The 20531-nt window shown below is 34.8% G+C and overlaps 1 protein-coding gene and 1 long non-coding RNA gene across 15 annotated transcripts in view; one reads left to right on the top strand and one right to left on the bottom strand.

The window, feature by feature from the left end:
- Window positions 1-20531, bottom strand: part of LOC141460531 (uncharacterized) — a 242198-nt gene that overhangs the window by 32614 nt on the left and 189053 nt on the right. For 2 of the 5 annotated variants that reach the window (XR_012462118.1, XR_012462117.1), the window contains exon 2: window positions 13939-14000. This is a non-coding gene — a long non-coding RNA (uncharacterized lncRNA). Of the gene's footprint in view, window positions 1-6828; window positions 7015-13894; window positions 14001-14209; window positions 14341-20531 lie in introns of those variants that run through there. The other 3 variants (XR_012462116.1, XR_012462115.1, XR_012462119.1) reach the window with 3 other exon arrangements.
- The window catches only part of rdgC (retinal degeneration C), a 156122-nt gene continuing 142511 nt past the window's right edge, over window positions 6921-20531 (top strand). For 9 of the 10 annotated variants that reach the window (XR_012462111.1, XR_012462110.1, XM_074140621.1 and 6 more), the window contains exons 1-2: window positions 6921-7161; window positions 16504-16631. Coding sequence is in view for 8 of the 10 variants with exons in the window: in XM_074140621.1 (XP_073996722.1) it covers window positions 6921-7161; window positions 16504-16631 (369 nt within the window). In the remaining 2 variants the exon portion in view is untranslated. Of the gene's footprint in view, window positions 7162-14306; window positions 14448-16503; window positions 16632-20531 lie in introns of those variants that run through there. The other variant, XM_074140627.1, reaches the window with a different exon arrangement.

Consider the following 20531-nt stretch of genomic DNA (forward strand, 5'->3'; position numbering starts at 1 on the left):
TATCTGGAAAAGGGTAAAACTATTACAGGTGCATATTATTCATCGTTATTGGACCGTTTGAAAACCGAGCTGCTAGAAAAACGCCCACGATTGGCCCACAAAAAAGTCCTTTTCCATCACGACAACGCACCAGCTCACACTTCAGCAGTTGTGGTCGCAAAATTAATGGAAATAGGGTTCCAACTAGTTTCACATCCCCCCTATTCTCCAGACATGGCTCCCTCGGACTACTATTTGTTCCCCAATATGAAGAAATGGCTGGCGGGAAAAAGATTTTATTCAAACGAGGAGGTGATTGCAGAAACGAATGGCCAAGTCTTAGACTTGGACAAATCCTATTATTCGGAAGGGATCAACAAACTAGAGTAGCGTTGGACGAAGTGTATAAGCCTATACATGCGAAAGACGAAACAACAGAACACGCAAAGCGGCTTTTACCATAGAACGGAACAGCAACATTTAAAAATATACTTTATTCATCGAGTAATAAGGTTGCTTTCATTCTGTGCGTTTACATTCTCAAAAACACCGATCGCGGCGAAGGACGGCTTATGTCAAAGTCCTCGGCGATATCATTTAACAACATACTTTAGGCAAAGTTGTAATAAGATCTATTTTACTTTTTTTATTAGTCCATTTGACGGCATTTACAAAGGATGTTGGGTTGGATACCTATTGGAATCCTTTTATTATCATAGTGTACTTCCGCGAATATCCGCGAATATAGGAATTTGGTCGCATTTTTTTAATCCACGAATAGTGAAAACGCGAGTGAAGGAGCTTTTACTGTATTTGTATTCAAATATCAAGTATTCAAAAATATTTGAATTTATTAAAATTGTGCAATTTAAAGAAGAAAAGTTTACATAATTTATTAGTTATTGATAGTTTGATTAAATTTAATAACCTGTACTACTATTATTTTGTGTTTGTGCTAAAAATTAGAGAATTTATTGTAAATATTGAAAAGTAAAGAGCAATGTTGGTTCTTTTAGTTGTCTTCTATTTTGTTTTGTCATTATATCAGTTATTTTTTTATATTAGAAGCAATATTAAACGTATACTTTTACGAGGTGTGGCTATTAAATAACGAGACTAATACTGCTACAGAAAAACTAAGCATACGCCAAATCCTAACTACCGACAGCTGTGCAGCGTAAAGCCTTCTCTTTCGATTGCAGCGTCTCACTTATTTGTAGAGAAATCTGTCTGACCGGAACCGTCGTTCGTGTAAGGTGTTACGTTTCGTTTTGCCGAAAACATGATACTACACATGTAGTAAAGCAAAGATTTGTCGTGAAATTTCACATCAAAACTTGATAAACCGCTACTGAAACTTATCTTTTATTAAAAAGAAGTTTATGGCGATGAATGTTTATCACATGCGCAAGTTTTTGAGTGGTTCAAGCGTTTCCAAGATGGCCGAGAAGACGTCGGAGATGATGACCGCCCGGATCGCCCTTCCACGTCCAAAACAATTGAGAATATCGATTATAATTAATCAACATTACTACCGTGAGGTGCTTGCTCAACTCCGTGAAAGAGTAAGGAAAAAAAGAGACCCGATTTGTGGAAGAACAAGTCACGGGTTCTCCATCAAAACAACGCGCCGGGCTCACACTGCATTGTCTGTCAAGACCGTTTCTAGCCAAGTACAACATCCCAGTTTTAGGCCACCCGCCTTATTCGCCTGACCTGGCTGCCACATGTGACTTTTATCTGTCCCCCAAAGTCAAATCTGCATTAAAAGGAACACGATTTCAGCTCCGTTGAAGCTGTGAAAGAAAAAGCGGCACGCGACATGCAGGAGCTCACAGAAAAAGACTTCCAGCACGAATTCGAACCATGGTAAATTCGCATGGAGCGTTGTAGTGATAGGGGAGTGGTGTATATTGAAGGTGATAATAACTAAATATGTATAAATTTAAAATAAAATGTTTTACAGCATCAGTCTCGTTATTTAATAGCCTCATTCCCAAACCTCATAAAAATCCTAGCGAAATGTCCTCTCATAGACCCATTAGTCTCCTCCCAGTGTTATCCAAAATCCTTGAAAAGCTCCTACTTAAACGCATAATTCCAATTTTAGAATCCCATAGAATTATCCCTAATCACCAATTTGGTTTCCGATCCCAACACTCCACTATACAACAATGTTTCCGAGTAGTGGACAAAATATCCTCTGCTTTAGAAAAAAAAGATTTCTGTCTAGGTGCCTTCCTGGACGTAGCACAGGCTTTTGACAGGGTGTGGCACCCAGGACTGTTGTACAAGCTGAAGCAGTTCCTTCCCACTCCTTATTACCAAATCCTTCAATCCTATTTGACAAGTCGCTACTTCAAGGTTAGATGTGGCATTGAATTCTCTGATGCTAAGCACATCCAAGCCGGCGTCCCGCAAGGAAGCATCCTTGGCCCAGTCCTATATCTAGTGTACACTGCTGATATCCCCACGCACCCACATACCTTAATTACAACCTACGCAGACGATACCGCAATATTATCCTCAAATCCCAATCCATCTGAAGCCTCCACATATATCCAAGAACACCTTGATCTCATTTCCTCTTGGTGCAAAAAATGGAAAATGAGACTGAACGAAGACAAATGCCAACAGATAACATTCACCTTACGTAGACAAACTTGCCCCCCACTACTCATACGCAACAGAGAAATACCGACCTCCACACAAGTACGCTACCTAGGACTGTATTTAGACAGTCGACTTACATGGAACCCGCACACTAGACTGAAAAGACAAGAACTCAATAGACGATACGGACAACTACGAAGACTGCTAGGGCGGAGATCAACCATGAACGTACATAACAAACTGACTCTATACAAGACACTACTAAGACCCCTCTGGACCTACGGAGCTGAACTGTGGGGCTCTGCGAAACCTTCCAACATTCAAAGAATCCAATCCTTTCAATCTAAAGTCCTTCGGCATATCGTCAACGCTCCTTATTATGTATCCAATTTAACCCTCCACACAGACCTCAATATCCCTTTTGTCAATGACCTAATCCATTCTCGCTTCCTTAATTTCCATAATAGCCTAACCATACATCCTAATCCCACAGCACAAGCCTTATCCACAACAACCCATCCCGACAGTCCTCCACGACGCCTGAAACGACGTTGGCCCCGTGACCTTTTACCTATTTCCTAAACTTCCTTCCAACCCCTAGAGAGTTCCAGCATTGGCTGGCCCCTCTCACCATGCCTTCCCGATTGTGGCGCTGGATCCTCGGGTTCAGCCTACAACCTGTGCCTAACAAATTGATGAACGCATTTACTTGATGTATGTTATATGTATACAGGTTGTAAATAAATAAATATATACAATAAAAAAAAAAAAAAAAAAAAAAAAAAAATGATGTGTAATTTCATTGTAAATGATTTAATTTCTGTAATCAATACTCAGGGTAATACCCTGAAAACAAATACAAACTATACTTATACTTATGTTGTAAAATATTTTCTTGACAGCCGTGTGTGCTTTATTTTATGATTATAACTTAAAATTAAGAATATCTTCATTTAAATTTTGATGAACATTCTTTAAAATTACATTTTTAAGTTATTTTCTAGAAGATCGTAGAGTATTAAGTATACGTACTGGTACAGGGTTTAGTTTAAGAAGTTGAACTGGTTAGGACACCTCAAGGATGCCAATATTCATGTTTCTCAGGATAAGTCGATGCTACGAATTTCTCTCAGAATTCTTGTCGTTATTTTCAAATTGGAGTAAGTAGAGCTTATGCAATATAATTTTACAATAACCTAGCGCGTTTTAGAGAAAGATCAAGCTTACGAAATCTGCTTGGATATCAAGGCATTTAGGATTGTCTCAGATTGAGCTCCTTGGGCTATAAGCGGATTAGATTATATATGATAAGTGATCGAGAGATGGTGAATTGATACTGGCTTCTGAAATATCTTCTTGTTATGCAAATCAATCTCTAGTTCATAGTGGATAGCTCTACTACATTGTATGTGTTGGAGTCAGTGCTAGTTCTTTACGAGGAATTGAGGTCCTAAAAAAGTTACGTGCGGATTTTTTGAGATAACCTCTTCAAGTAGAAGAGCATATGATGTAGAATAAATTGAATTACAGCTCTGGTAAAAGATTTCATCAACCCAATTACGAAGAAGTGACTGGAAAAATCCATCTCAAAATTATTAAAACTTCTTCTGGACATCTTCTTGTTCCTGAGTTCTATCTTGTTTAGAGCAAATAGAAAAGTTGAAAAAATAGGTTAAGATGCAATTGTTGATGCTATTGGGTTGTCCGGATAATAATGCAGGATAATGGTTTTAAAAGAAAAAAAATAAATATTTATTTAACAAGTGTGGAAAGTAGTACTTTTCCTCACGCGAGGCAGGGTTTGCAGAGCGAGCGAAGCGATGCGAGTGCAAGTGCAAATTGCCGAGTGTGAAGAAAATACTTTACACTCGAGTTAAATATTATATTTTTTCTGCAACCATTAGATTTATTAACTAAAAAAATTAAAAATTTCATTTTTACAGTCTACAAAAAGTAATTTATTTATTATAAACATTTATTGTTATATTACAATTATTTACATTACTTACGTATTTACATTACTTATTACATTTTCTGCTGTTTCTTTTATTGATGGAGGAGTGTTTTCTAAACAGGAATCACTAGAATCCATTTTAAATTTCTATAAGGTAACACTATAACCTTTTTAACTGTTATAATTAAAAATATCTAATTATTTATTAAAGTATTATTTTTATTTCTATATTCCTTTCAATTTTTATTTTATTTTTTAATATTCGTTTTTTAATTATTTAGTTACGTTAAATAAGCTTTTGAAAGTTTTACAGAAAATATTTATGTTAATAACAAAACTTCTTATATCAAGGAAGCACAATAAAGTTTTTCCACACACTAGTGCGGAAAGTGACACTAATGGGAATTTTTCCCCACTAGTGTGGGAAGTTGGGCATTACACAGCTGATTTTAATTGAGTAATGAGAACTTCCCTACATGGTTGCAGAAAAAATTAATGATTTATAACTGTTTTTATCAATCAAAATAGTCATCATCACTTTCTATACATTTCTGCCAACGTGTGGGTAACTTTTCCATACCCTCTGTATAGAATTTGGAATCCTTAGAATTTATAAATTCAGAAAACGCATTTGCTAATGTTCTTTGGTCAATAAATTTTTTATTTTATAAATAGCGGTCCAGGTGGCTAAAAGAAATGGTAATCAGTAGGCGAGAGGTCCGGTGAGTAGGGCGGGTGTGGCAGAGTCTCATAGCCAAGCTCCAACAATTTTCGGGAAGTCAAACGTGAGATATGTGGCCGAGCGTTGTCATGCAACAGATTTAACGAAAGATGGCTTCATTACTGCCAATTTCTGTTGTATTACGTCAATTTAGTTACAATACGATTCGGCATTTGATGGTTTCGCCAGGATTCAAGAAGCTGAAATGTATCAGACCAAATTAAGCCCACCAAACAGTAACCTTCACCTTTTTTTTTTTTTTTGATGATTTGGGGGCTTTGGAAAATGTCGTGCTGCTTCTCCTTTGTCAAGCCACTGTCCAGAGCGTCTGCTGTTGTCGTACAGGATCCACTTTTCATCGCAAGTCACAATTCAGGACAGAAAAGGATCGCTGTTGTTCCGGCAAAGAAGTGCGGCACAAATTTCATACCGCTGATCTTTTTGGCGGTCGTTTAATGTGTGAGGAACCCAACTTTCAAGCTTTCTCACCTTCCCCAATCGCCTTGAGATGGTCATCGACGATGTTGATTTGCTGACTTCGAGTTTCCCTTCCAGTTCTCGGAACAGTTGTTCTGGGAGTTTCTTCCACCAAAGCTCGGAGAACAACAGTCGTCAAGGGCAGAACTACTTCCACGGCTACTTCTTTGTCTTCAAGGCTCAAGTCTCCCTCTCGAAATCTCTGGAACCACCGTTGAACAGTGCACTCACTGATACCTGCCTTCGCCCCAGACATCATTGATATTTCTGGCCGTTTGGGCCCCGTTCCGGCCCGAGTTTGAACTCGTAAAACAAAATTATGCGAAAATCACGCTTTGACATCTTAGTAAAGACTGAATTATTTCCAAGTAGCAAAATGTTACAGAGGTAAACAAACATTTTTGTTTGAAAGAGGAGAGGATTAATAAGTGTTCACATTTATAAAAAGTCAAAAGTCCAACAAACATAAACAGTTTACTATTTGGAGGGGTATTTTAGAGAAAACGTAAAATCCTGCATTATTTTCCGGACAACCCAATACTAGTCTTTTTTCTATCAAGAGTAATTTGATTTATTGGACATATTTGCAGAGAGTCCTTTATATAAGTTCATCTTATTGAGCCCCAGGCACCTCAATTACAGATCTTTCTGTTATTTCCGGATTTGTACTTTTGATACATTGAAGTCTGAGTTAAAATTACATATCTCCTTTCTCATCGTTATATCCTAAACTTGACTATGCCTAAACTAGCGCTAAGAACTATCATAAATAACATTGCTGTATCATTTTAATTATGCATAATTTATAAATTTGAGAAATCTAGTAATTTAGTCAACGCTCGATGTATCTTATTTTAATATCTATAGGTTCCATTATAAAATAGTGTTGTTTCTAAATTGGCCTTCACTTTGTTACCAGGCAAATTAAATTAATTTTTGTTTAATATTTTCTTTTATATTAATTACCTTTGAAAGAGACGTGAAGGTGGATATTTCATTTTAAATTAAAGTCTCCTGACAATTTTCTTCACATTTCTTGCAAGAAAATTAATTAATTTTTCATTTATTTATTGTTTCAGGTTACCTTTGCAAAAAGCTTGCCAAAGAGAAATGTTAGAGTGGAAATGGCTTCATTAAATGCGACAATATTACTCCTGCTGGTGACACATTGGTACAATGTTAAAGTGTGGCGGGCGTAGCGTCGTTGGTTGTGGTTGTGACCGCAGCAGAGAATTGAGTTCTTCAACTTGTTCTTCAGTTAGTTCTTTGGCTGAACAAGAAGATATGGTTGGGAAAAAGAAATTGGATATCAGTAAACAGAATACAGTTGGTGCTTTTCTAGCTTCGCTTTCACCAAGAAATCTATTTAAAGGACTTAGAAAAACTGATCAACAAACTATGCCGAAAGCTGAAAGATGTAAGTAAACGCCATTTATTGTGTTCATTCAGTTGCATGCTGTTATGTTTTAATTTATTGGAGTTAGAAGTTCAATTAACTCCAAGCTCCACAGTGTGTCCATAGATGTTCTTTTATATACTTTAACGTAAATTACTTTTATTAACCATTAAATAAAATCCCAGGCCTAAGACCGGGAATCGAACCCATTACCCACAATACATATTAGCTTTACAGGTCTCGCCTCTAACCGCTCGGCTATCGTGGTGCCTTTGTTCTTTTATACAAGTGGCAGTATGTAGGTTTTTATTTAGAATGTGCTTGCACCAATTAACAGCTTTCTTTACTCGGTTAGCCACCTTTTAAGTTCGAAACTAAGCGAGTGTTTTTTTAAAAGTAGTGTAAGTCCTCCTACAATTTCAAGGTTTTAATTGAACAGTAACTGTTATAATTTGAATGTTTAATGAAATATCATTTTGAATTATAACAAAGTAACAACTTAGTAGAAGTCAACAAAAAATTTCTTCAACTTTGAAGGAATAGTTATTTAACCAGTTAAGCGTAGAATTTAGTTTTAAAAACCCCCCCACAGTGTGCGGAATTAAATTCAAACAATGACGTGTATACACGTCGAACGCAGAGCGAAATAACCAAAAGTTTACAACGTCGTAATATAAGTCACTGCAAGCACTTTTTCTGCAAACTCTAGGGGCTTGAGATTACAGAGCATTCTTGCACCGCTTCACGTAAGCATTGCTCTAGTTATCTAGGGACGCAAGAGCTTTTACAAGGAAGAAAAGTGCTTTGAACGCTGTGCAAAGTGAAATCATGCTCTTACTGAGGGTCTGAACCTCTATCTAAGGTAAAAACGGGCATTGACACAAGGGTTGAGAGCTTCTAATTGTATGCGTAATTCCCCAATCTCTAATGCGGAGACCAAACATGTACCAACCACTTATCATTTGGCTGGCTCCCACCGCAGTTCTATTGGTAAGATAAAGGAAACATCCCACCAAATAATATTCTTAACATATTTTACTAAAATTTCGAGTTTTTATAGTTAATGGCAATTTTATATTTTTCTCAACGAGTATTCACGTCGAACGCACCGTAATAGAGTTTTGGTTTGACGTGTATACACGTAAAATAAGCTTAACTGGTTAATTATTTAAAGTAAAAGTTAAGTAAAGTAAATTGCCTATTTTTTCAGGCAAAATTTAAGTCCAATTTACCAAATTAGGTGTCGTGGATGGAAGTGACTAGCAAATATACTTTACTGTAAATTTCTTTTATTAACCATTAAATAAAATCCAAGGACTAAGACCGGGGAATCGAACCCTGAACCACAATACATATTAGCTTTACAGGCCTCGGCTCTAACCGCTCGGCTCTATGAATTTTTTACATAAATAATTATTTAAATATTTTTGAAGAACTCCTAAAATATTATATTGCAATATACATCTATAATGACTAATGCCCTCATTAGGGTTATAGCGTGTACGGTGACTATTCACAAAATCGATAACTATTAGTTGCACATTAGGCAAAATGACAGCCAATCCATGGGGGGTCCGACAATAAGCAGTTAGATGATGGTGGAGGCCATCAGGTTCCAAGTTTTCGAGGAGGATAGGATCAGGAGAGTTCTGGGAGGATAGAGAACGGATTAATTGATGCTAACGACTGGATTAGCATTGAGACAATCAGAATATAAGATCATAGAAGATTTTGTAGTTAGTGGATTAATGTCGAGCCTCCAGTATTTAGTATTTCTGATTGCGGTGTTCACCAGTCTAAATGTGTCTTTAACTCCATTGATTTATTTATTTTTTTTAAAATGATTTAAGGCGCGTCAATATCTGAGGTTATTGGCGCCCGGAGCTTCTTTCAGTGCAGTGCCGGCCTCTAGACAGTGTAGAGGCCAGGATTGGAATTTGGGACACCCCTGTATTGGTGAAACCAGTAGTGCTATCTGTTAGTTTTCGGTGCCTTTGGGGTAGGCTTTGTCTGCTGCAGAAGGCAGCGCGTCAATCGAGTGGCAGCTTTGTCCAAGAGAGGACCGTGTTGATTTTGTCAATGCTAAAAAGTTTTCTTAAGGTTGATTTTCCTCTGCTTTTGGTTAATACCGAGGAAAGTTAGAATAATCTCCCTTAGACATTAAAAATCTAGAAAGTAGACAGTTTTAATTGCCAGTATTATGGATTTCAAATATGAATGTATGTTGGGGGAAAAAATGAGGTTATATGGTACGCGGTGTATGGCGGTATTATGGGGCAGCGTTGTCCCATATAACAACCTCGTTAATCGTCTACCAAACTAGTGTGAAAAGTGGCACTGAGGACGAAACTAGTGTCTTATAAATGTTTTTTTTTCTCTACAGGGTACTATAAAGGGCCTAAAAAGATATGCCTAGAACAAAATTAGGACCATCGCCGAAAGGCAAACGTAAAAATTGGGATGAAAAGGACATGGTTGATGCTATTAAAACTGTAAGGGAGAGAAAACTTGGTATTCGAGAAGCTGCACTTCACTTCAGGGTCCCAAAGTCAAAATTGCGTCGTCTATTATCAAAACAAACAGATTTTTGAAGACGATTCTGATGTTTCAGTTTTATCAGGTGAATCGGATTTGTCCACTCCACCCCAAAATTCGACACCAGATAATGAAGATGCGGATTGCATTCTTTGCGGAGAAAAGTTCAAAAACTCAAAAGCCCGGAGAGTGAAAGGTGGATTGAGTGCATTGTTTGTTGTCGTTGGGCTCATATGGAATGCACTGCGTGTGAAAAGGAGTCATTTGTTTGTGATTTTTGTGTCCAGTCCACACCTATCATGTCTCGACATTTCTCTAAGAAAATTGATTACACCCTAATTTTTATCCTTAATGTACGATAATTGTGTAAAATATAGTTTTGTGGCATATTTAAGGCTTATTATTACAATTCATGGAGAAATGAGAACATTAACTATAATTATTATGTGTGCCCTATATTACGATTACACTCTCTGAAAACCCAATATGGCACCACGACAGACTTTTTCAGTGTAACTCCAGACTCCTTGCTGTGATCCACTCAGGACTCCAAATTTACAAAGACAAATAATGTATGTCTATGATTTTACTTCAGAGTAGATTTTAAATTCAGTAGTGTTCAAAATATGCAAGGTAAAAAAAAAGAATGTCCCTTCTCGCCTACTCTTGTTACGAGTCGTACATACAACACTAGGTCAAAAGCTCGGCATAATTAAAAATGATGACTAAAATTGGCATTATTTTTTTCATCCTATTGGTTTAATGAATCAGCCACTAAAAACAATGAATAATAATACCTTATTTTGATTGGTTCAAACAAAAATTAAATAGAAGTCGAAGTTGGCCACTGAGATTTATCAAAATTAACAAAGGCCTATCGCTTTTTAGTTTTATAATCTTGGTAAAGTAAAAACCAATAATAGCAATGTAAAAAAAAATAAGTATTTGCCTGCTAATTCATGTAGGGCTAAACCAAATGAGGTGTCTCGGATGCGCATAGTTTACTGTTCACGGGTATCCAAATCGGGGATATCCTAGATCCTAAATCGCCCTTATTAGCCTGAGCTGTCGCTGAACAGTTCTCTAAGAATCGATGACGTAAAACCATTGTGCGACATTTGATGCAATAATAAGATAAATTGAAACTATGAAATATGGATATTTTCTTCAAATGAAGCGAAAGGCTCTTGGTACCGGTGTAAAGGGTGCAAAGAGAGTAAAGGGCCTGCAAAAGGTATAACACAAAGAGGTTCTCTAAGGGATCGGCGGCTATTCGAAGACCGTCATGAGCTCCACTCGGTAATTAAAAGCTTCGGGAACAAAGAATAAAGGCAGTAGCTGTTAGAGGAGGCGAAGTGGGAACCTTTAGAACTTTTTAAATTTCTTTTCATTTTCATTTCACAATGAGAGTTCCACTTTTCTGTTGTTGTTTTCTCCAATGAGAATCTTATTAATGGTAATAATGAAAAAGTGGTTGGAATTGAGACTGAAAGCTCTTTTAACTCTGGAAAAATATAAATTATTCAATAGCAATACTAATTTCCTGAAAAGGGTAATTAATTCAAAAAAAAAGTACAGTACATTTCTTCAATCTGAATAACACAAAGAGAATATAACCTTATTCTGCAGTAACCTTTTTTTTCCACCATTTCTCCAACAAGATTCATATAGCAGTGAACTGCTCAGAATATAAAGTGGAATCAATTATAATTATAACTAAATTTATATTTTGTTTTTGTCCCCATTTCTTTGATTTCCTTATTATTATTATTATTTATGAAACGTCTTTAGCATAATTGAAAATTTAATATACGATAAATGATTAGATTGTTACTTTTTTATAACATTAAGTCGATATGACCATCGTTAGTTTTATCAGAGACAAACCAAACTAAATAGTGATCCAATCTGCTAACTTTCTAGAGAACTTATCGTGCCAATTCACTAGTAATTCAAAAAGGTTGAGTACAACTAAAGTACGCAATGAAATATTTAATGGATTGTTTTTCACCGTTTCTATCGCACCATTTATTTCGGGATTGGCTTTTTTCAGTAACCCAATTTTCTATTATTGGGGGAAGATTTTCTCCTTAGTACCGGAAAAAGGCATAACTAAAGTATGGTTCACTTTACTGTCCTTGCTCATGAATTAATCCCTACGTTGATTAGGAACTCAACACAACACTTTTGACTGAAATTCTTGAGACAATGAACAATAATACCTTATTCTGATTGGTTCAAACAAAAATTAAATAGAAGTCGAAGTTGGCCACTGAGATTTATCAAAATTAACAAAGGCCTATCGTTTTTTAGTTTTATAATCTTGGTAAAGTAATAACCTAAAACTAAAACCTTCACTAAAAACAATGAACAATAATACCTTATTTTGATTGGTTCAAACAAAAATTAAATAGAAGTCGAAGTTGGCCACTGAGATTTATCAAAATTAACAAAGGCCTATCGCTTTTTAGTTTTATAATCTTGGTAAAGTAAAAACCTAAAACTAAAACCTTCACTAAAAACAATGAACAATAATACCTTATTTTGATTGGTTCAAACAAAAATTAAATAGAAGTCGAAGTTGGCCACTGAGATTTATCAAAATTAACAAAGGCCTATCGTTTTTTAGTTTTATAATCTTGGTAAAGTAATAACCTAAAACTAAAACCTTCACTAAAAACAATGAACAATAATACCGTATTTTGATTGGTTCAAACAAAAATTAAATAGAAGTCGAAGTTGGCCACTGAGATTTATCAAAATTAACAAAGGCCTATCGCTTTTTAGTTTTATAATCTTGGTAAAGTAAAAACCTAAAACTAAAACCTTCACTAAAAACAATGAACAATAATACCTTATTTTGATTGGTTCAAACAAAAATTAAATAGAAGAAGTTGGCCACTGAGATTTATCAAAATTAACAATGGCCTATCGCTTTTTAGTTTTATAATCTTGGTAAAGTAAAAACCTAAAACTAAAACCTTCACTAAAAACAATGAACAATAATACCTTATTTTGATTGGTTCAAACAAAAATTAAATAGAAGTCGAAGTTGGCCACTGAGATTTATCAAAATTAACAAAGGCCTATCGTTTTTTAGTTTTATAATCTTGGTAAAGTAATAACCTAAAACTAAAACCTTCACTAAAAACAATGAACAATAATACCTTATTTTGATTGGTTCAAACAAAAATTAAATAGAAGTCGAAGTTGGCCACTGAGATTTATCAAAATTAACAAAGGCCTATCGTTTTTTAGTTTTATAATCTTGGTAAAGTAATAACCTAAAACTAACACTCACAATGGTTTACGTCATCGATACTTAGAGAACTGTTCAGCGACTACTCAGGCCATCAAGAGCGGAGTAATTGTAATGATAATGAGTACGAACTAAGAACCCCGATTTGGATACCCGTGAACAGTAAACTACGCGCATCCAAGACACCTCATTTGGTTTAGCCCTGCATGAATTAACAGGCAATTTTTTACATTTCTATTATTGGTTATTATTTTACCAATATTATAAACTGAGAAAGATCTGTACAAAACGTATAAATATTTGTAGCATATAAATGTAGGTACTTGGAATATGTGCCCAAAATTTGAGTAGGCTCATATTGCTTAAGTTCCAGAGATCCTGGGTTCGAATCCAACGGCTGGCTCATACATTTTATCACCTAGGAGCTTCTCACAGCTTATTATGAGGTACTGGTTTTAATTTTGTAACGAGAGAACACTGTCCAGATGCCAATAGTGCACTGAATGAAGCTCTGAACGTTAAATGAACTTAGATGTTGACCCGCTCTAGATTCTTTTTTTTTTAAAGTATATTTTATAAATAAATAAAAATTACCTATTTTAAATCATACAAAAATTGATTTTGACCCAATTGCCTTCATTTTTCAACCGCAAACGCTTGATTTGTCTGCTATCTAATGTCCGTTTATAAACATCTCAGGATTTTGTCAGTAAATTTACTTCAAAATCACCATTCTAGTTTTGATACTTCCGGAATTGGATTTGTTAATCCATAACATAAAAATACTGTTATGTTATAAAATGCAGTCGTGGCTAAATTTCCCCAATGAGATTTACATTTTCATGGGTTGCAGCTATTAGATTATGCCTAGAAACTTCATCGTCTCTTAACATTAAAATAATATCGTGTTTTTTAACATTATATGAATGATTTCTGGTATGGAATTTGTTATACATTTACCCAACCTTCCTTTATTTCTTATTTTTGTTGTCAATAACAAATACCTTATACAACTTCTTGTGCCCCTAACCTTCGTGCATCTTTGAGACAGCTTGATGGGGCTGGCCTGCACAGAAAAACGATTTATTGAACATTACACTACGATGAAACTTTTAACTTTACTTGCGATTCTAAATAAATTACTTAAAAAGTAAAAAAATAATAATATTCTGCAGCCAAAAATTAAAAAACAATTTATTTATTAATTTTTGTGAAGGTTAGTTAATAATTAAAGTAAACAAAGTATGTTGGAGATAACAGTAATAGTTTATTTACCTTTTATTAACGTGATAAGTGATAACATCATGTAAACATATTCATTTAATCAGCATACTTTGAAATGAGTTACGTTATAGTATTTGGAGTGTCAAGTGTCTGTGGTAATGTGGCTGATTGTTAACCTTTTTATATTTTTAAATTTTATTTTTCGTTTCCCACTAACTACCTCTAGCGTCGAGTGCTAGAAACTAGAAGCACCCGTAGGAGAGTAGTGCAAAAATGTATACTGAACAAGGTTAGTTTGTCTCTTTTTACTTACAGTGACTCTCATTAATATTGGGACACCTATTACAAAATGATTTAAAAGCAAAATGAAAACAACAGACAAAAGTTTGGAATTTTTTTTTTTTTAAATTACATTAGCAACATCTGTAGAAATTATATATAAGTATAAATCGATGAAATTCCAAACTGTTAGGTAGCACTTTTGGAAAAAGTGTAAAATAAGGCTCTCAAAAATATTGGGACACCAGAAGTGCTAGCGTTTAAATGTTCAATATTTAAAATCTCCTACTATTTAATAATTGGTTGGTAATAATTTAATAATTGCTTTTTGACTTACAATAGCCCTCAAACGATCAGGCATAGGTGAAACAAGTTTTTGGTTAATTCAGGTGGTGTTTTTTTCCCATTCTTCCAGGAAACATCGTTTTAATTCATTTTTGTTAGATATTACTCGTTTACTTAAAGCACTGGCTAAATATTGCCATAAATGTTCAATGGGATTAAGATCTGGTGACTGCGGAGAGGTTTGGAATACTTTTGGGCAATTGTATAACAGTCACTGACGTATCACCCAAGCCGTAGGTTTGGGGTCGTTATCTTGGTAGAATTTAGAAGACCCTAAAATACCAAATGTTTGGGCACTTTTTTCAAATTATATTTTAATATATTACTATAAACCATTTTGTGCATCATTCCATCAATAAACACTAATTCTCCAAATCCTGATGCGGACACCCAGCCCCAAACCAGAACTGACCCACCTCCACCCGGAGGTGCAGCTTTAAAACACTTTATAGTTGGCTGTAAATTCTTGTTTTCGAGTTCAGCATTCGCTTTCCTCCAGACCATAACCCTTCCATCTGACTGGAAAACATTAAATTTTGATTCATCGCTAGAGTATATCATTCCAAAAGTCACTATTTACATTGGAATATTTTTCGGCAAATTTCACTCTCTTAACACGATTTATCTTACTGACAAAAGGATTCTTCCAGGCTACTCTACCATGATAGTCGAGTTTTCTTAGCACTCGCCGAACTGTTTCTGCTCCTTTTTTGCTCTCTGAACATGTCAAAAATTTCACATAGAAGTTTTGGAGCACTAAGTCGGTGATCTTTTTTAATTCTTTTAATATATAACGCTGCTCTCTCTCAGAGAGCAGTTGAGGACGGCCTTTTTGTGGGGTTGAAACAATTCTTTTTTCTTTTTGGTAACGCTGAATGATGTTCCACGCAGTAGATGTTTTAGGTCCGATCAGTTTTTCTGTCTCTCTAACACTTTTTATTGTCTTTGTGCAAAGAAATTATAATATTTCTTTGTTCAATCGTTGTATTTGTATTTTTGCGCGACATGTTACACCTGGCTTGATTTATATAAACTAATTTAATTATTAATTTCATATTGAATATATGCTTAAGGTATATATTTACAAATTGTATAAATATTCGGGCAAAACCTTGGACAAACTATAAATTATAATAGTGTCCCAATATTTATGAGAGGTAGAATTTGCTCTTATTATTATATATATATTTTTTTATAAACTATTTAAAAAAGAAATCCCTGATTAGTTTGCCGGTGTTAATGCGATATCTAAGAACTGACAGAGAACTTTCATTAACATCTGGCCAGTAGTAAATATACTAAATCTAAACTTCGGTAAGCGAGGAACCTTAGGCACTGTTAAATAGTAATACGGTATTTTGCACACCTCATCCTAACACCATGTACCAATTGGTTGCACTCTCTTTCGATGACACCTACCACAGTAGCCATCAAAGTCCACCTTGTCAATAAGATTTGTTAAAAAAATCAAGGATAATAGCATAAAGAATTTAACTGCACACTACCAGTCGAAAGTAGTAAAAACTAGGTGAGAAACAGGATTTAAACTGGATCTTAAGATTTTATAGCCAATGTGAGAACTATTCAATCCGAACAGCTGACATTAATGAAATAATAAAAAGAACCTCAATAAAATCATTCTGTTCCTAGATATAATTGGTGGAAAAGTGTTTAAAGTTTTCATTTTCCTCAAATATAAAACAACTTACTTCTGTTTCCAGCAATGAAAGCGGCTATACTTATCCAGCAATGGTACAGAAGATACTTGGCTAGAATGGAAGTTCGTAGGAGATATACTTGGACTATATTCCAAAGCATCGAATACCAGGGTGAACAAGATCAAGTTAAGGTATGTGGAGACACTTTACAGCGTTTTTTTTTTTTTAACTTATGTGGTTTTGTGATAATTATGCATTTCTTTAATAGACACCTAAAAAAAACAATCACCTACGAACAATTATTATTAACTTGGTGTTAATAAAGGAAACCTTGTCGAACCATAAATATGATTTATTTAAATTCAAATTGTAAATTACCAAATAAATAAGTTAAAAAGATTATTACTATTAAGGCTATGTATATAGCACTCTCTATTTCTTATAACCTTCCACACATCGATAGTTTTGTTACTATCGATAAGCAGTTGTTATAGGTTCACAGGAGGTAGCCCCTCCGCTACAATAGGTTGTCTCAAAATAAAAATACAAAAATCACGAGAATCCTACTTCATTATTGTAATTTATTCCTTCCTTCTTTTATATCGTGTTATTTAATTAAATAAAACCAATCAGAAATAACAAGAATGTTCCTCTAAAATACTCTTATCAAGACTGAAATTAGTAATAATTTTTCTTCCTTAACGATTATATTTAATATTTCACTTAAATTTAGGGGACGAGTTTTATAGTACATAATTGATTTTAGTCGATCTATTCGTTTAAAAATATTGATTTAATTGTTTGTTTGACAACAAAAGAAAATTTCACTAATGTTATATTTCACTAATGTTATCCAGTTATATAAACATAATCTTGTGATAAAATTTATTTTGCTCAGCTTTATTACATTTGTGCAATGAAATTAAAAATTAATTGAAATACAAAACCCAAAAATGAGGTCCTTCATGTTGAATTTCTAATTTTAAACGTGGAGGAGATAGCTCAAGAATTTTGGGAGTGGAAAGTTTAAAGTGGAAAAAAAAAGGGGGATTTACTCTTAATTTTATTTCACTTTAACTCTTATTTCAAGTACTGTTTGGGTATTTCATTAAAATTTGATTACCTGTGCTGAGAGGTTTCATAGCAATAGTAAAATAATACCTTATTATCTTCCAAAGATTAATTCATTTCTTTCATAAAAATGTGAGAGAATAGACAACAACGGCTGCTTATCTACAGTCACAGATCTGTATATAATTAACTTGTTTAAACTCTTGTTGAAATAATTATTTGGTTCCCTCAATTCATTTGCTTACATTCAATTCTTGTTTTTTCTCTCTTTTGAGGTTAAAGTAGCAAGATTGGGAATGTATTACCTTGTTTACATACGAGGAGGAAAGTGCAAAGATGATAAATGTTTTATTTTGACGTGAATACGTCTTTCAATTTGAATCATATGGTGGCAATCCAAAAAATCTAATGATAACAAAATCGGGGAATACAGTTTGGCATTATAGTTTCGAATCTATCGTCTAAATCCAAAATTAAATTAGACCACTGGATAGCTAAAGGATCAAAGAATTCATTACGATGAGCGAGGACTGTGACACATCGCGCGCGATATAGGGAAAAGCGCCGCCATTTTGAGATAATTTTGCTGCGTATCGAGATTTGCAATTTGTATAACTTTTGACTCGGAGAAGCTACGATGTTCGTTTAAGTTTTAATCGTCAGCTGTCGTCACAATCTATCGATTGTATATAAAACATTAGTGTAAAATAGTGACATGACTAAAATAAAGGTGTTAGATTAAAAAAGTATTATCAAAAATATATAATGTCGGCCTTTACGCGTCGAAAAGCCAAAACCAAATACAGAGATCGTATACGGTTGGAAAGGGTTTCTCAAGAACAATCGAATGGTAAAAGTCGCAAAGCCGGTGGAGTCGCCATATATCGCAACATCAATAGCTTTCACTGATTGTAATATAGTTAACATTGACATTTCGGAAATTTATTAGGAAATGAAAGACGCAAAAGCTGGTAATGTCTGTCTAGTTAACGAAAAAGGCCAATGGCATCTTCAAATTCGTACTCGGGTGTACCCATCCGGGCACAGCGTTAGCAGAAATTAAACTCTTTATGTTACGATCGTTGTTAAAATATTCCAAATCATCTCTAAGATTATACCCGATTACGAGCCTGATCTTACTACACCAATTATGATAGTTGGACACTTTAATGTTGATGTCTCACAAAACCGCTCATTGCCCGACTTCATGCTCAGCGAGTTCAATTTGTCTTATATTGAAACTTCTCCAACAACGTGAGGTAATACCTATATTGATTTAACGTTTACCAGAAATCTCGATGTTATCCTGTATGACATTTGTGTCGTACTTTTCGTATAACAGACCTATAATTAATAAAGTTATATTGTAACACAGTAATATAAGCGAGGACTGTGACGCATCGCGCGCTGTGGAGGAGAAAGGGCCGCCATTTTGAGATAATTTTGCTGCGAAGCGAGATTTGCAATTAGTATAACTTTTGACTCGGAGAAGCTACGATGTTCGTTTAAGTTTTAATCGTCAGCTGTCGTCACAATCTATCGATTGTATATAAAACATTAGTGTAAAATAGTGGAAGTGAATATAATAAGGTGTTAGAATAAAAAAATATATAATGTCGGCCTATACGCGACGAAAAGCCAAAACCAAATACAGAGATCGTATACGGTTGGAAAGGGCTTCTCAAGAACAATCGAATGGTAATAATAAAACACCATATGACCGAGTCAAGCTGTGCCGGGAACGTAAAAGAATGAATGCGGCCGAGCGGATCAACGACGGTGTCCAGTACATCTGCAGCTGGAGCGGTTGAAATTATGCAAGTGGATGCTGAAATCGCTTCTAAATACATCGACAACGAACTATATAGGCATAGATTGTGTTCGATCGTCGATTAAGAAGACACTTTGTTTCATCCTAAATACATAAATAAAAATATTTTATATAAAAAATATAACCCGTTACGTAAACGTATTCACGTATAGCACACGGCCGTGTCCATGACACAGTCACTTTTTTACCATATTCTTTGGAATGGTAACACTGATTTTCTTTGCCTTCTTCACGAAAAAACATCCTCTCAGAATATGCTGGTGATCGCTTCTCAAAGTTGAATTTCCGTCATAAACCTTTCTTTACTTTTACGTCATAAGAGTCGTAAACAGTTGCCATGTCGTTTGGTTATTGTAACCATAACTTGCAAATAAGGGAAATTTGTTAAACGCACAAAATAAAATATTATGATATAAATGCATGCAACTCTTGGGTTGGAATATAGATTTCTTTTTTTTTTTTAATATCAATTTGTTTTCATGAAGTATTCATGAGCATTAAAAATGCGAAAGAATAATAAGCATGGTTCTATCTCATTTGACATTTTGTTTAACTTTAGGAATGATAAAAAGTTTTACTTCTTCTCTTTTTGTTCTTGTGGAAATTTTTATCAGTTGTCGATGGTGATTAAAAGGTTTACTATGCATTTTTTGTTATGCATGTTTTAATACAAGAGCATTAAAATAATATGATATATGCATGCAAAGTGGAATAGAAACAGAAAAAACGTGATTATGAGCTGTAAGAAATACGAGGGTCGTTTGAAAAGTCCGAGCAAAAATAAAACCTACTTAATTTTTTGGGGTAAACCTTTTTTATTTTTCAACATAGTCTCCTTTTAGGCTTATACACTTCGTCCAACGCTGCTCTAGTTTGTTGATCCCTTCCGAACAATAGGATTGGTCCAAGTCTGAAAAATAGCCATTCGTTTCTGCAATCACCTCATCGTTTGAATAAAATCTTTTTCCCGCCAGCCATTTCTTCATATTGGGGAACAAATAGTAGTCCGAGGGAGCCAAGTCTGGAGAATAGGGGGGATGTGAAACGAGTTGGAACCCTATTTCCATTAATTTTGCGACCACAACTGCTGAGGTGTGAGCTGGTGCGTTGTCGTGATGGAAAAGGACTTTTTTGTGGGCCAATCGTGGGCGTTTTTCTTGCAGCTCGGTTTTCAAACGGTCCAATAACG

Source organism: Rhodnius prolixus, unplaced genomic scaffold, assembly GCF_049639745.1.
Source record: "Rhodnius prolixus isolate KJV_2025 unplaced genomic scaffold, Rpr scaffold_6, whole genome shotgun sequence".
NCBI classification, from domain to species: domain Eukaryota; kingdom Metazoa; phylum Arthropoda; class Insecta; order Hemiptera; family Reduviidae; genus Rhodnius; species Rhodnius prolixus.